The 13,752-nt window shown below is 35.3% G+C and overlaps 2 protein-coding genes across 5 annotated transcripts; both read right to left on the bottom strand.

Moving 5' to 3' along the window:
• Positions 1-2,971: 2,971 nt before the first annotated feature.
• On the bottom strand, positions 2,972-4,841 carry LOC106430287 (phytyl ester synthase 2, chloroplastic). Of its 4 annotated transcripts, none has more exons than XM_013871063.3 (5): positions 4,124-4,841; positions 3,964-4,003; positions 3,760-3,854; positions 3,543-3,673; positions 2,972-3,409 (listed from the first exon to the last, which is right to left on the bottom strand). In XM_013871063.3, the coding sequence occupies exons 1-5, from the start codon at positions 4,178-4,180 to the stop codon at positions 3,328-3,330; spliced, it is 405 nt and encodes a 134-aa protein (XP_013726517.1). In that variant the 5' UTR covers positions 4,181-4,841; the 3' UTR covers positions 2,972-3,327. The 4 variants fall into 4 exon arrangements, with proteins under 4 accessions (XP_013726517.1, XP_013726516.1, XP_048620424.1 ...); XM_013871062.3 differs by having other exon boundaries at positions 4,106-4,839; XM_048764467.1 differs by having other exon boundaries at positions 2,972-3,458; positions 4,124-4,839.
• A 7,351-nt stretch (positions 4,842-12,192) lies between these two features.
• On the bottom strand, positions 12,193-13,752 carry LOC106430305. Its single transcript, XM_013871093.1, has one exon. It carries the CDS (start codon positions 13,750-13,752, stop codon positions 12,193-12,195), a length of 1,560 nt encoding a protein of 519 aa, XP_013726547.1.

Raw genomic sequence — 13,752 nt, 5'->3', positions numbered from 1 at the left:
TAGTTTTTAATAAGTTAATAGATGAACGGGTTAAGTTTCGGACTCTAGTTAGTGTTTGTAAACTGTAAAGTTCATTCCATTATCATCTGGGCATTTTTTTTTTTATCCATCTTAGGTTCTGAAGTGGAATGTTTGGCGGAAATGATCAAGAAGTACGAAATGTCAATTTTTACTGACAAGGTCAATTTTTTGGTAATCACATGAAACTCATGCCTACAACTCTTGAACGTTCGGGGGTTTGAAGTAGACGTCGTGAAGCGGTGGATGTTTCACTTTGGAGATTCAAAGGAGACAAATTCAAAAACACGTTTATTACAAAAGAAACATACAATATGCTGAGGCAAGAGAATGAGCAGCTAGAGTGGGCGAAGGATATATGGTTTTCACATAGAACACCAAAATATACTTTTCTCACTTGGCTATCAATGAAGAATAGACTTTCCACTGGTGATCGCATTGAAATTTGGCAAACAGGACAGAGAGTGGATTGTGTTCTGTGTGGTCATCCTCAGGAAACAGGCAATCACTTGTTCTTTGAATGTGGGTACTCTTCAAGTTTATGGCATTCACTAATGTCTGTGTTCTTGGGCAGTAACTACACAATGGTACATGATTAGATTCTCCTGCTTCTGCATCTCAGGGAGTATAATAGTCTGCAACTTTTCTTGCTTGGTTATACCTTCCAAGCGACTATATATCATCTTTGGCCGGAACGAAATAACAGGAGGCATGGGGAGAAAGCAATGCCATGGACTCAATTAGCTCTTCTTGTTGACAAGACAATTCGGAACAAGCTAACTACTCTTCGTGAGCAAGGGCAGGTGAAGTATGAAGGCGCCTCAGGTTGTGGATTGCAACTCGTCAAGTTTAACATTTTCGGTGACAAAAAATCTTTAGATTTGATTTGATTGTTTGATAGAGAATATCACGTTGTAAAAAGAAATATTTTGGTTTTTGAATTAATTTAACATTTATTCAAAAAAAGTTATATAAATTCTTATGAATGATATAAAACCCCCTTATAAATGATAAATAAACATTATAAATAATTTATAAACTCTTATAAATTATTTACAAGTCATTACAAATGATTTATAAACTTTTATAAATAATTTGCAAACTCTTAAATGATTCATAGACCCTTCTAAATGATTTATAAACCATTACAAATGATTTATAAGTTTATATAAATGATCCACAAACCCTTATAAATGACTTATAGAGCTTTAAATAATTTATAAACCATATAAATAGTTTGTATAATCTTATAAACAGTTTATATAATTTTATAAATGATTTATGAATCTTTATATATAGACTCTAACCGGTGATCATTAAAATATAAATAAAAATGAATAAGAAAATAATGAATAGAAACAAAATAAAAAGAATGAAAAAGAATATTTATTACTTTTGTTCCATATCAATTTTGATAACAAATGTTTTTGTTCTATAGAGAACTTAAAATTTAAGGAGTGACAAGGAATTAGACACATCAAAAGTTCTTCAGAAATGGTGTAATTCTTTTTTTTTGTCTGGTTATTATGCTATTACAAACTATAAGAAACATTATATAGACGATGTGACAGCCGTCAATTTTACTTGCCTTATGAAGATTCACGTCTGACTGCACATCCTGAGCCGTCCTATAAGATCTATTTCTGACGGTATTCCTTGCGCCATGCTGAAGATCTTTTGTAAGTATTTTTTCCAATTTTTCTGCATAATTCGCCTTCTCCGAAATTGAAACCCAGACCTCTTGGTGTAGAAATTGCGTCGCCTGGGATTGGAACTCCAGACTTAGGTGTAAAAGCCTTTAAACTTTGTGTGTAATTCTTAATGAACGAGTAGAAATTGATTATTCCCCTTAGTTTCATATTCACCCATATTCACCCTTTAGACCCATAGTTTACATATATATATATATATATATATATATATATATATATATATATTCTTATAGATGTTTTATTAGCCCTTATAAACAAGTTTATAATTTAGAAAAAGTTTTCACAAACCCTTATGTGATTTATAAGCCTTTATAAAATGTTTTAAGACTTCATAAATGAATTACCTTTTGAAATTCTACAAATCCTTATAGATGATTTTATAAACCCTTATAAATGCTTTATAGACCCTTATAAAAAGTTTCTATATATTCTTATAAATGATTTATAAACCCCTTAAAAATTAGTATATAATTAGACAAAAGTTTTCTACAAATCCTTATAAATGATTTATAAGCTTTTTTAAAATGTTTTTAAAACTTTATAAACGAAATACCCTTAGAAATTTTTACAAATCTTTATAAATGATTTTATAAAACCTTATAAATATTTTTATATATTCTTATAAATGAATTATAAACCCTTATAAATAATTTATAAATGATTTATAAATCTTCAGAAATTATTTATAAACATTTATAAATTATTTATAATCCTGATAAAGCCTTATAGAAAACTAAGTTCAAGTTTGTTATTACATATCTTTATAGACTGATTTTATAAAATCTTATAAATGAATTATACTTTAATAAGATATTTAGATAGCCTTATAAATTGTTTTGATAACCAATTATAAATAGATTTATGAACCTAATAAATGGTTTTATAAATCCTTATATAGGATCTATAAATTGTTTTATAAAATCTTATAAATGTCTTTACAAACTCTTATAAATGATTTATAAGATTTTATAAAAGATTTATAAACCCTTATAGATAATCTATAAATTGTCTTATAAAAACTTATAAGTTTCCTTATTACTCTTATAAAAGATTTATAAGATTTTATAAAATATTTATAAGATTTTATAAAATATTTATAAACCCTTAAAATATGGTTTATAAACCATTATAAATTATTTTTAAATGATTTTTAAATATTTAGAAATGATTTGTAGACTTTTACAAACATATATATTATTTATTATCATTTAAAAATGATTTATAAACCTTATGAACGTCAATAATGATTAACAGATATTTATAAAGTCCTGTAAATGATTTATTATCCTTTACAAATGATCTACAGAAAATGTGTCAAAGCCATACATGGAGAAAACAAAAACTGTTAACTACTTTTCTGTGCAAAGCTGCACAGACATCTTCAGGATACAACACCCCATGAGCCTTTGAACGAAGCAGCTTGTAGAAATTCATATTCGAGACAGGAACTGCGCCTATTATCCTAACTGTGAGGAACATCTGCATATCAGGGAGCTTTGAGCCTATCTTTTTGGCAAACATCAGAGGATGTGCCAGGCCACAGAAGATAATGTTCCTCTTTTTCAAGAAATGAATTGCTGCTGGACGCAGTTCAAGATCAAGGAATATGTGATTGCCAACATACAGAACCGGTCCCTTTAAAGGTATTCCTCCAAGTGTTCTTTCTATTGTACCGTTGACTAGAGTTGAGAGAAAGACGAGAACAACAGCGGTTAGCAATCTGAGTCACTGAAAAGTAATAATACTTCAGTCTTTTCTTATAGTAACAGAAGCAGGATGTTGTGTTGTAGTTAAAGCTCTGAACTCACTTACCTTTGTGATTGTTCAAACTCTTTGAGCTCAAAAGGAGTAGGCAGAGTGTAATCATAAATGTAATCAAGTTTCTTCCCACGTCGATAATAATATGCAATCTTAAGAATAGTCGCCATATCTACCCCATCCTCCTAACATATGTAGATCAATCGTGCTGTAGATTAGTAAACTATATACAATATTTGATTCAAACATGCAGAAGATGTGAGCACCTTACCAAGAAGAGGAACTGTCCATTATTCACAAACTCAAGGACTTCACATTTTGGCAATGCACAACGGAGTCTTTCAGTGTCTTCTTTGATCACGTCCACTGCAACATCCATAGCCGTATTATAGCTACCACTTAGCTTCTTTACAAGCAAAAAGATCGCTGAACTTCAATTTTTAATTAATAATGAAAATAAAATAACTTTATGGACCTGAGAAGTATAAGTGTTTGGGTTTTAACTGTGTACACATCTGCAAAAAAAGATCAATCTGATTTAGTACAGAAATGAGGTACTATGAAAGGAGTCACTTGACACCCGAACAAACAAAACAAAAAGGAAAGCAAGCCATCACTTTAGCATCTTCAACGACCTGATTCAACCCCTTAGCTTCTTCAACAGCCATCTCTTTAGCTTCTTCTACATGCATCACTTTCTTCAGTCATTCTTAGACTCCTACAAGTAAACGATATACAAAGCAGACAGCACATATACAAACTACAGAACTCACACATAAACAGTTAAACTTGTTTGCTAGTCATCCTCAAACCCATTTTCTACTGTGATGTTTGCTTGATTAGAATGTAAATTTTCACATACGACAAAAGCTTTATCATTATTCAACTACACTGTGTAGTCTACACACCAACAAGTTTTTCTTTTGTTAATATTCATCCAAGATACTATAATTTCAAGTTCTAAACAATAAAAATATTGATATGAAATAGATAAAAAAAAAACTCAAAGTGCTGCCATCAGTTTATGGCAAGGGTCTCTGTATTCTTCGCAGCTTCTGCAATCTTTCTTCCTCGTTTCCCAAGCTCTCCTAACTCTCTCTCTCTCCAATGGCAACGGTGAAATTAAGAAGAGACCAGTACGTTTACGTGGCAAAGCTCGCCGAGCAAGCGGAGCGTTACGAGTAGATGGTACAGTTCATGGAGCTATTCGTCACAGACGCCACTCCAACAGAGGCGCTTACGGTGGAAGAGCGAAACCTCCTCTCAATCGCGTACAAGAACGTGAAAGGATCTCTAAGCGCCGCGTGGAGGATCTTATCCTCAATCGAGCACAAAGAAGCAAGCCGTTTAGGGTTAGTTTAGTCATTGTAATTACACATCTTAGGTATTTATGAAAATGCCCTTCTATTGAAGGTAAAGTTGAATAGTAATACTACAGAAAGTGTAAAAGTGATATTTCCCCAATAATTAAGTAACATAAACTGATATATTTTTAACTGACAAAACTGTTGTGAAACTAGAGAATATAATCTGTATGTTTTTCTCTTATTCATAAACATAAAGAGTCCTTTATATATAGAGAATTACACCGTCATAGAATAATGGAAAGGCTAGAGAAAAGAAATACAAATATGGAAAGAGTACAAATCATAATCTAATAAGGAAAAAGCAAGATGCCGATTCTTTCTCTCTCTCTCCTCACGGTCGACTCTCTCTCTCTCAAAAGCATTGGGCCGGTTATGAACCGGGCCGGTTATGGATATCCACAATATGATTTATAACACTCCCCCTTGGATGCCATAACCATACAAAGATTGTAATACGCTTTAGATGTTGCCTCATTAAAACCTTACCAGGAAAATCCAGTGGGACAAAACCATGGTGAAGGAAAAAGAGTACAACACGTATTACTCCCCCTGTTCTGAACAACTCGCGGCTGGCCTCATGAACAACCAAGATCTCCGAATGGTTTGAAGATGTGGCCGCGATCGTCTGCTTCATGGAACACCATGATATGGCCGTTCCACCATGTGTGAAAACATAGCCTGTCTGTGATCGAGCATTGTGTGGATCCGAAAGATAACCTGCATCAGCAAAATCAACTAAACCTTCTTTGTTTTGGTTAATATAAAATAAACTCAAGTCTTTCGTTCCTTGCAGGTAACAAAGAACATGTTTAATCCCGTTCCAGTGCCTTTGGGTTGGACAAGAGCTAAATCTAGACAATAGATTCACGGCAAAACATATATATGGTCGTGTGTGACTAGCCATATACATCAAAGCTCCTATGGCACTGAGATATGGCACTTCGGGACCAAGGACATCTTCATCGTCCATCTTAGGACGGAATGGATTAGTGTCCAGGCTGAGAGACCTCACGATCATCGGGCTAGATAAGGGGTGAGACTCGGCCATGTTAAATCTCTTGAGTATTTTTTCTGTATATGCCATTTGATGCACAAAGATTCCATCTCTTATGTACTCAAGCTGCAATCCCAAACAAAATTTCGTTTTTCCTAGATCTTTCATCTCGAATTCTTTCTTAAGATATTCAACTGGGAAATCTCTGCAGAGGTTCCTAGGATATTCAAATCATCAACATACACTGCTATGATTACAAAGCCCTGGCCGAATTTCTTTATAAAGATACAAGGGCTGATCAGATCATTCTTATATCCCTCTTTCACTAAGTACTCACTTAGTCTATTGTACCACATTCGGCCTGATTGTTTCAATCCATAAAGTGATTTATTCAACTTTATACAGTGTTGTTCTCGAGTACTCGATTTGTTTTTCAACTCTATACCCTCTAGTACTTTCATATAAATCTCATTATCCAGTGGTCCATATAAGTATACAGTTACAACATCCATTAACTACAAGTCTATTTTTTCTCTTATAGCCAGACTTATCAGGAATCTAAAAGTAGTAGCATCCAGAGGAGTATGTCTCCTCATAATCTATTCTTGGTCTTTGTGAGATTCCTTGTGCAACAAGCCGTGCTTTATATCTAACGACATTACCATGTTCGTTTCTCTTTCTCATAAAGACCCACTTATGGCCGACTGGTTTAACATCATAAGGTGTCCGGACTATTGGTCCAAAGACATCTATCTTATTTAAAGAGTTTAACTCCACGTTTATAGCTTCTTTCCATTTGATCCAATCTGATCGTTGAGTGCACTCATAAATAGACGTGGGTTCATGATCCTCATTATCATCCATGATTTCAAGTGCTACATTGCATGCAAATATATCATCAATGTCGACATTCTTTCTGTTCCATTGTATCCCAGACAATACATAGTTTATTGAGATCTCATTATTATCAGGACCTTCAGTACCTTGAATCTTGGCGTCCCAAGAATCAGTATTATATACATCAGGGCCAGCCGCATCTAAGCATTCATGATCGTCCGAGATCGCTATTAGGGTTTTGGGATTGGCCGCGGTTAAGTCCCGAGATTTAGGAACGGCCGCGGTCGTGTCTAGGGTTTCAACAACCCCGGTTTCATTCTCTGCACCTTTCTTAGTTTTTCGAGGGTTCTTATCTTTGGAACCTATTGGTCTACCACGTTTCAAACGTTGTCTAGACTCTGTAGCAACTTGATTGTGTCCCTCTTGAACATCAATTCTGATTGGTGCATTAGCAGCTGGTATATATGACTTAGTCACTCTTTACGGGTCAACAAAGGAATCTGGAAATTGATTAGCTAGCTTTTGTAAATGTATAATCTTTTGGACTTCTAAATCACATTCCTGAGTCCGAGGATCTTGCCAAGATAAGGATGTTTGATTCCATGTAATCTTCTTTTACCAGTTTACTGCTATCTCCCCCTAATGTTGGATGTTCGGATTCATCAAAGTGACAATCCGCATACCTGGCCTTAAATAAATCACCCGTAGTTGGCTCAAGGTATTTTATAATCGTGGGAGAATCATATCCAACATATATCCCATCCTCCTTTGAGGTTCCATCTTTGTTCTCTGTGGTGGTGCAATTGGCACATAGACGGCACAGTCAAATGTTTTAAGATGGGATATGTCTGGCTCATGACCCGTAAGCAATTGTAATGGGGAATATCTATGTTCACTAGACGGTCTTATATGAATCAGTTCGGCCGCGTGCAAGACCGTATGTCCCCAAGCTGTGGCCGGAAGCTTAGACCTCATAAGCAATGGTCTAGCTATTAGCTGAATTCGTTTTATGAATGATTCGGCCAAGCCGTTCTGTGTATGTACATGTGCCACGGAGTATTCCACACTTACCCCAATGGACATACAGTAATCATTAAACGCTTGGGACGTGAACTCACTAGCATTGGTCTCTATCATTCCGACCTTAGCATAGTAAAATGCCAGTAGAGAGCGCATGTATAGACTCTAGGACTTTCTTATAGCCTTGGCCGATCTCTATGATCTGAAGGAACTCTTTGTTTCCTTCGCCCTTAGTCTCAATATGAAAGCCATTCATTCGAATGTCTTTAAAGCTCAATAGGCTTCTCTTAGAGCTGGGTGAATACAATGCATCAAATATCTCTAGATGCGTACCCTTAGGCAACAAGATGTTAGCCTGGCCGTAGCCCTCTATGAGACTGGCTATACCTGGAATGATACTTTAGAGACTTCATATAAAAAATTTCATTCATTAATAAAATAAGTTCAAAGCAATCAAAACATAGAAAACATAAAGCAAAAAAACACGAAAACATAGATGTCGAATTCAACTTCATTCTTTTAAACAATCTGAAGTTTCATAATCCATAAGATCGTCTCGTTCATGATTGAAATCATCTTCACCATCTTGATAAGTCATATGAGCTTCAGGATTCTTCCCTTTCAAACTCTCTTGGTAGAGGTCAACGAGATGTTTGAGAGTCCTACATGTCTTATCCCAATGATTATCCATACCACATCTATGGCACACAGATTTGGTCGAGTTTTGTGGCTTGAAAGATGTACCACGGCCTCGGCCATGTCCACGGCCTCCATAGGAGCCACGGCGATATGAGTTGCCTTGGCCTAGACCAAACGAGTTTCGGTCTCGACCACCACGTCCATGCCATTTTCCACGACCACAGTTGTGTTGGCTATCACTCTGGACATGGTTCGACTCTTTCTTAGCCTCTACGGTCGCATGTGCCTCAGGTAATGGGTTTGTTCCAGGAGGTCTCAATTCACTGTTTCTCATCAACAGTTCATTGTTCTGCTCAGCGAGCAAGAGACAAGAGATCAGATTAGCATAAGTTGTGAAGCCCTTCTCACGGTACTGTTTTTGTAACAACACATTGCTTGTGTGGAAGGTGGAAAAGGTTTTCTCAAGCATATCCTTATCCGTTATATCCTCACCACACAGTTTCAATTTTGAAACTATTTTAAACAGGGCCGAGTTATACTCATCCACGGACTTGAAGTCCTGGATTCTGAGATTCCTCCAATCATACATAGCCTTTGGTAATAACACCGTTCTCTGATGATCATATCTCGTTTTCAACACTGTCCAAAGGTCTAGAGGATTCTCAATAGCCAACTACTGATCTTTGAGACTCTCAATAAGATGATGGTGTATAATTAACATCGCACTGTATCTATCTTTCTCACTTTCATTATTGCCCTCGGTGATACATTCACCGAGTCCCTTGGATTTTAAGATGATCTTAACATCAAGTGCCCATTGCAAGTAATTATCTCCAAAGAGACTTAGGGAAGCAAAATCCAAGTTGTTGATTTTCGACATCTGAAATCATATGTTTCATAATTTAGATTTAAAAGTGTTCAAGCGAATGCAATCAATATGCTCAAGCAATCCGGATTCTAGGTATGATGCAAATAGGTCATTCGTATATGATGCATACATGTTCAATCTTAGCATTCAGATTCTATATGCAATCAGTTCGTACTATTATGCATGCATGATGCAAACAAGCCGCACGGCTGCAATCTTAGCAAACGGTTTCAATGCAATCAATACAATGGTTATTCGTTTTCAATCTTAGCAAATGGTTTTCTAAGAGTTCAATGTGTAATTGCAATCAATTAGTCGAGCAATGCAACAATTACGGTTCATTCGAGAATGTATGAAAACTATCAATACTAGCCGGATCATTATCAAGACGAGAATGCATAAATCATTTAACCTAGCAAGCGATTTCTATTTCAATTCAAGCATTCGGTTTTAATCAATTAAACAAGATAGTATTCGATTTTAATTTCAAGACATTAGTGTTTCGATCAAACAATCAATACGACTTCAATTTGAAAATCATTCAATCGGTTTTATCAATTCAAAAAACCAAATTCAAGAATGAGATTATCAATCCTAGCAATCGATTTCTATGTGATCAAATTCAATACGGTTTTAATTAATCAAGGCTAGCATACTATATCCAAACATACAATCATTCAAACAATCAATTTCGATTCAAAGCGATTAGGGTTTCGATTTTAATTCATTCAATCAATCAATTTGATTTCAAATTAGGGTTTATAAAATCGAATGTGTTTTAGTATTAGGGTTTTAAATAAAATCGATTTCATGGATTCATGCAATAAGCATGTATGCGGCTAGGATCATGGATATTAGGGTTTCGATTTTGATCTTAGATCATTGGGGTTTTGAGATTCAAAACCATTAAGGTTTCAATTTTAATTGATCAAACAATCAATCTCGATTAGGGTTTGGGGTATCAAACTTATGATTATGAGTTTCGATTTACTCATTGGGGTTTTGATCTATTATCCTATGGTTTTGATTTCAACATTAGATCATACTATTAGGGTTTGTAGTTTTTATGGTTTCGATTTATCAAACAATCAAATTCGATTATGGGTTCTCTTTAAGGTTTCGAATTACCTTAACCTCAAGTAGGGTTGAATGGACCACCAAAGAGATGAACCGCGAGCTGGAACTGATCGGAACGCGAGCTGATGTTGTCGCGAGCTGTCTGATTGCTAAGATTGGGAACGCGAGCTGTCCAACGTGCTGATCAAGTCGCGAGCTGTCCGCGAGCTGTCTGAGATCGTCTTGTTTGCGAGCTGAGGTTGAACAAGCCGAGATCGTCTGAGCTAGGATCAGGAACGCCTTGAGCTGAAGTTGATCGGGAACAGATTGCAAACAAGGATCGGGATGTAAGGTTTCGCGATCGGGATTATGATGGTTCGCCGGTAAGGATGTTCGCCGATTAGGGTTAGGGTTTTAGGCGGTTTGTTTTAACTTAGGGATTTAGATTCTAGCGTGCTGATAACGTGTTGTGAAACTAGAGAATATAATATGTATGTTTTTCTCTTATTCATAAACATAAGGGGCCTTTTATATATAGGGAATTACACCGTCATAGAATAATGGAAAGACTAGAGAAGGGAAATACAAATATGGAAAGAGTACAAATCATAATCTAATAAGGAAAAGGCAAGATGCCGATTCTCTCTCTCTCTCTCTCTCTCTCTCTCCTCACGGTCGACTCTCTCTCTCTCTAGCATTGGGCCGGTTATGAACCGGGCCGGTTATGGACATCCACAATATGATTTATAACAAAAACATAATTTATAATTAGTATTTTGAAATGTTTTCTTTTATTTTTCATATATTTAGTTGACTATAATATCTTACAATTACAGCAAAAAAAAATAAATTTTATTTTACTTATATAATATAATTTCTCAAAAACAATCACATTTTTACTGCATATTTTAAGAGATATTAAAAAAACGAAAAATAAATTTCAACAATAAACATCTTTTGATCAAATAACTACAACATGAGTGACTCTCCTAATCCAACTTATATCTAAAATCATAGATTTAACTAAAATAAGAATATATAATTTATTTATTTTATAAGAATATATAATTATATAATAAATTTTTTTTTATAAGAATATATAATTATATAATAAAAATTTATTTATTTTATAAATTTAAATTAAAGGATGACTTAAAACATATTAACAAATGATAAATAAAATATTAACTGAATATTACAATTTATTTCTTTTGTAAAATTTATATATATGGATAAGACTTTATAATATTATAATTATATTAATTTATGTAATTTGGAAAAGACACTTTAGTTTAATTTTTTATTTCATTTTAAGCATAATTAATATATCTTAAGTTATACATAATTTTACTAAAATATACTTACGTATCTAAGACAACAAGCAACCTAGATACAAATAAGAAAATTAATCAAAAAATTAATGTATCCGGAAAAAATAATATTATAGTTGAATTCAAAGAAATAGATAAAATCCAATATGTCCAAATGATAACTGAATCGACTGTAAAAATAACAAAACCGATTAGATATAAAATATCTAAAATCAAATGTATAATTAAAGTAATATAATATTATTAATATAAATTATACATACAAATTATAAATTAATTTAAAACTAAAAGTAAATATCAATCAATTATTATAGTATATTTATTTTATAAATATTTATGTCCGTGCATGAGCACGGGAAAATCACCTAGTTGTAAAATATACACAAAACTTAGAACTAGTATAGTTTTTTTTTTTTAACTCTGAGTAAGATTTATTACTAGTTCCAAAAGGAAAGCCAAAATCGCACAAGTCCAACACAAAAATAGGAACAAAACCAGAAACAAAACCAAAAGGGAAAACGAGCATACAGCTCCACCCGAACGCACCAAAATCATCCAAAGCATTGTTCCACCTGCTTCCTCTACAAAACGATCAAACACCTTGTTGATCCTCCTCAAACATTTCCTTCAGCCATCGGGGACTACCCTGTGCTACGTAGGATTGGTATTTCTTCTCTCTCGTTACACTTCTTGCAATAGCATGAGCACATCTGTTTACTTTAGAATTAACGACCTGCACGTCCCATTCCTGAATTAAATCCAAAGCCTTCCGCAGTTCTACTCCTTCATATCTAAAGGCTGGCCATGCTCTCGGTTTAGTGACAGCCCCCCATAAATCTCCAAACTCCATCTCAAAGAGCACACTTCCAATATGATGGCTATGCATTGATTCAATCTCCAATAACCAGACATAGAACTTAGCCTCCACAAAGGATCCTATATTAATAAAAGCCCTTCTACTATGGATAAGAGTATCACCCCGATGATTCCTCACAACCCAAGCAGCTCCGAGAATCCGTTTCTGTTTAAACCATTGTACCTCCACATTACATTTTAAAGTACCATCCGTTGGCGCCTGCCACTTGCCTTGAGCTCGTTCTTCTTGTGCATCTTTCGCCATATCCTCCCTCGCACATTTCTGAGCTTCAAACCAATGACTAGAATCCTCCTTTGCTTTTGCTACCGTATCCTGAGCGGAGAATTCTTTACCATCGAAAATAAAGGAGTTCCTATTCTTCCATAGGAGCCAGAGCAACCACGGGAACAAATGAGCTACTTCATCAGGGACTCTTGAACCATTCGTCGGGAAAAGTAGATAGTAGAAATTTTCAAACACAGTTCTGTTTTCAAAACTCCGGCGAGGGAAAGGGAAGTTGGATTCAGCCCACACCCTTCTAGCCACAGGGCAAGTAAAGAGTACATGGTTGATAGACTCACCGTCCATACCACACCGTTGACATCTAGGGTCAATCTTCAGCCCCCTTGCTAACAGACCGTCATCTACTGATAACGCATTTGATAAGGATTTCCACATGAAGATCTTAATCTTCGGTACTGTTTCCACCTTCCATACTCTTTGGATTAAACCGTTAATTGATGGTTGAGCACTGCTTTCCTTCCTCACATCTGAGTCATCTAAGCGAGAGGCTAACCAATACCCAAACTTCACAGTGTAACCTCTCCAGTGTCTGTGAACCCATTCATAACCATCCTTTTCTCCTGGGATGAGTTTCTGTTTTAATATACGCTCCAGGTGAGGAGGAAAAAAATTCTCTTCCAGTTTCCCCCTGTCCCAAGCCTTAGTTTGCGGATTTATAAGATCACACACTTTTAGGTCGACTTCAAACAGAACAAGCTTACGTAGAGGAGCCATTGGAACCTCACCAAAAAGCCATTTGTCCATCCACACCGAGGTCTCATATCCAGAGCCAATGGTTCTTCTAAAACCCTTCTCCAGCAGCTGCCTTCCAAAGATTATACTCCTCCATGCATACGAAGGCCGAGACCCCAGAGACGCCTCCAAGAAACTCCCATTGGGATAGTATCGACTCCGTAAAAACCTAGCGTACAAAGAGTCAGGATCCATCATAAGCCGCCAACCTTGCTTCGCAAGCAAAGCTTGGTTGAACTTTTCAATGTCTCTAAACCCCAT

The sequence above is a fragment of the Brassica napus genome, chromosome C7 (genome assembly GCF_020379485.1).
Source record: "Brassica napus cultivar Da-Ae chromosome C7, Da-Ae, whole genome shotgun sequence".
In the NCBI taxonomy this organism is placed as follows: domain Eukaryota; kingdom Viridiplantae; phylum Streptophyta; class Magnoliopsida; order Brassicales; family Brassicaceae; genus Brassica; species Brassica napus.
The sequence above is the reverse complement of the archived record's forward strand: the minus strand, read 5'-3'. Positions and strand labels throughout refer to the sequence as shown.

Coding starts and splice junctions, on each gene's coding strand:
- LOC106430287 (XM_013871062.3), bottom strand. CDS start 4,180: ATGCATGTAGAAGAAGCTAAAGAGATGGCTGTTGAAGAAGCTAAGGGG. Junction 4,004..4,105: donor AGGTCGTTGAAGATGCTAAA/GTGATGGCTTGC, acceptor CTTTTTTTGCAG/ATGTGTACACAGTTAAAACC. Junction 3,855..3,963: donor CAAACACTTATACTTCTCAG/GTCCATAAAGTT, acceptor TGGATGTTGCAG/TGGACGTGATCAAAGAAGAC.
- LOC106430305 (XM_013871093.1), bottom strand. CDS start 13,752: ATGGGGTTTAGAGACATTGAAAAGTTCAACCAAGCTTTGCTTGCGAAG.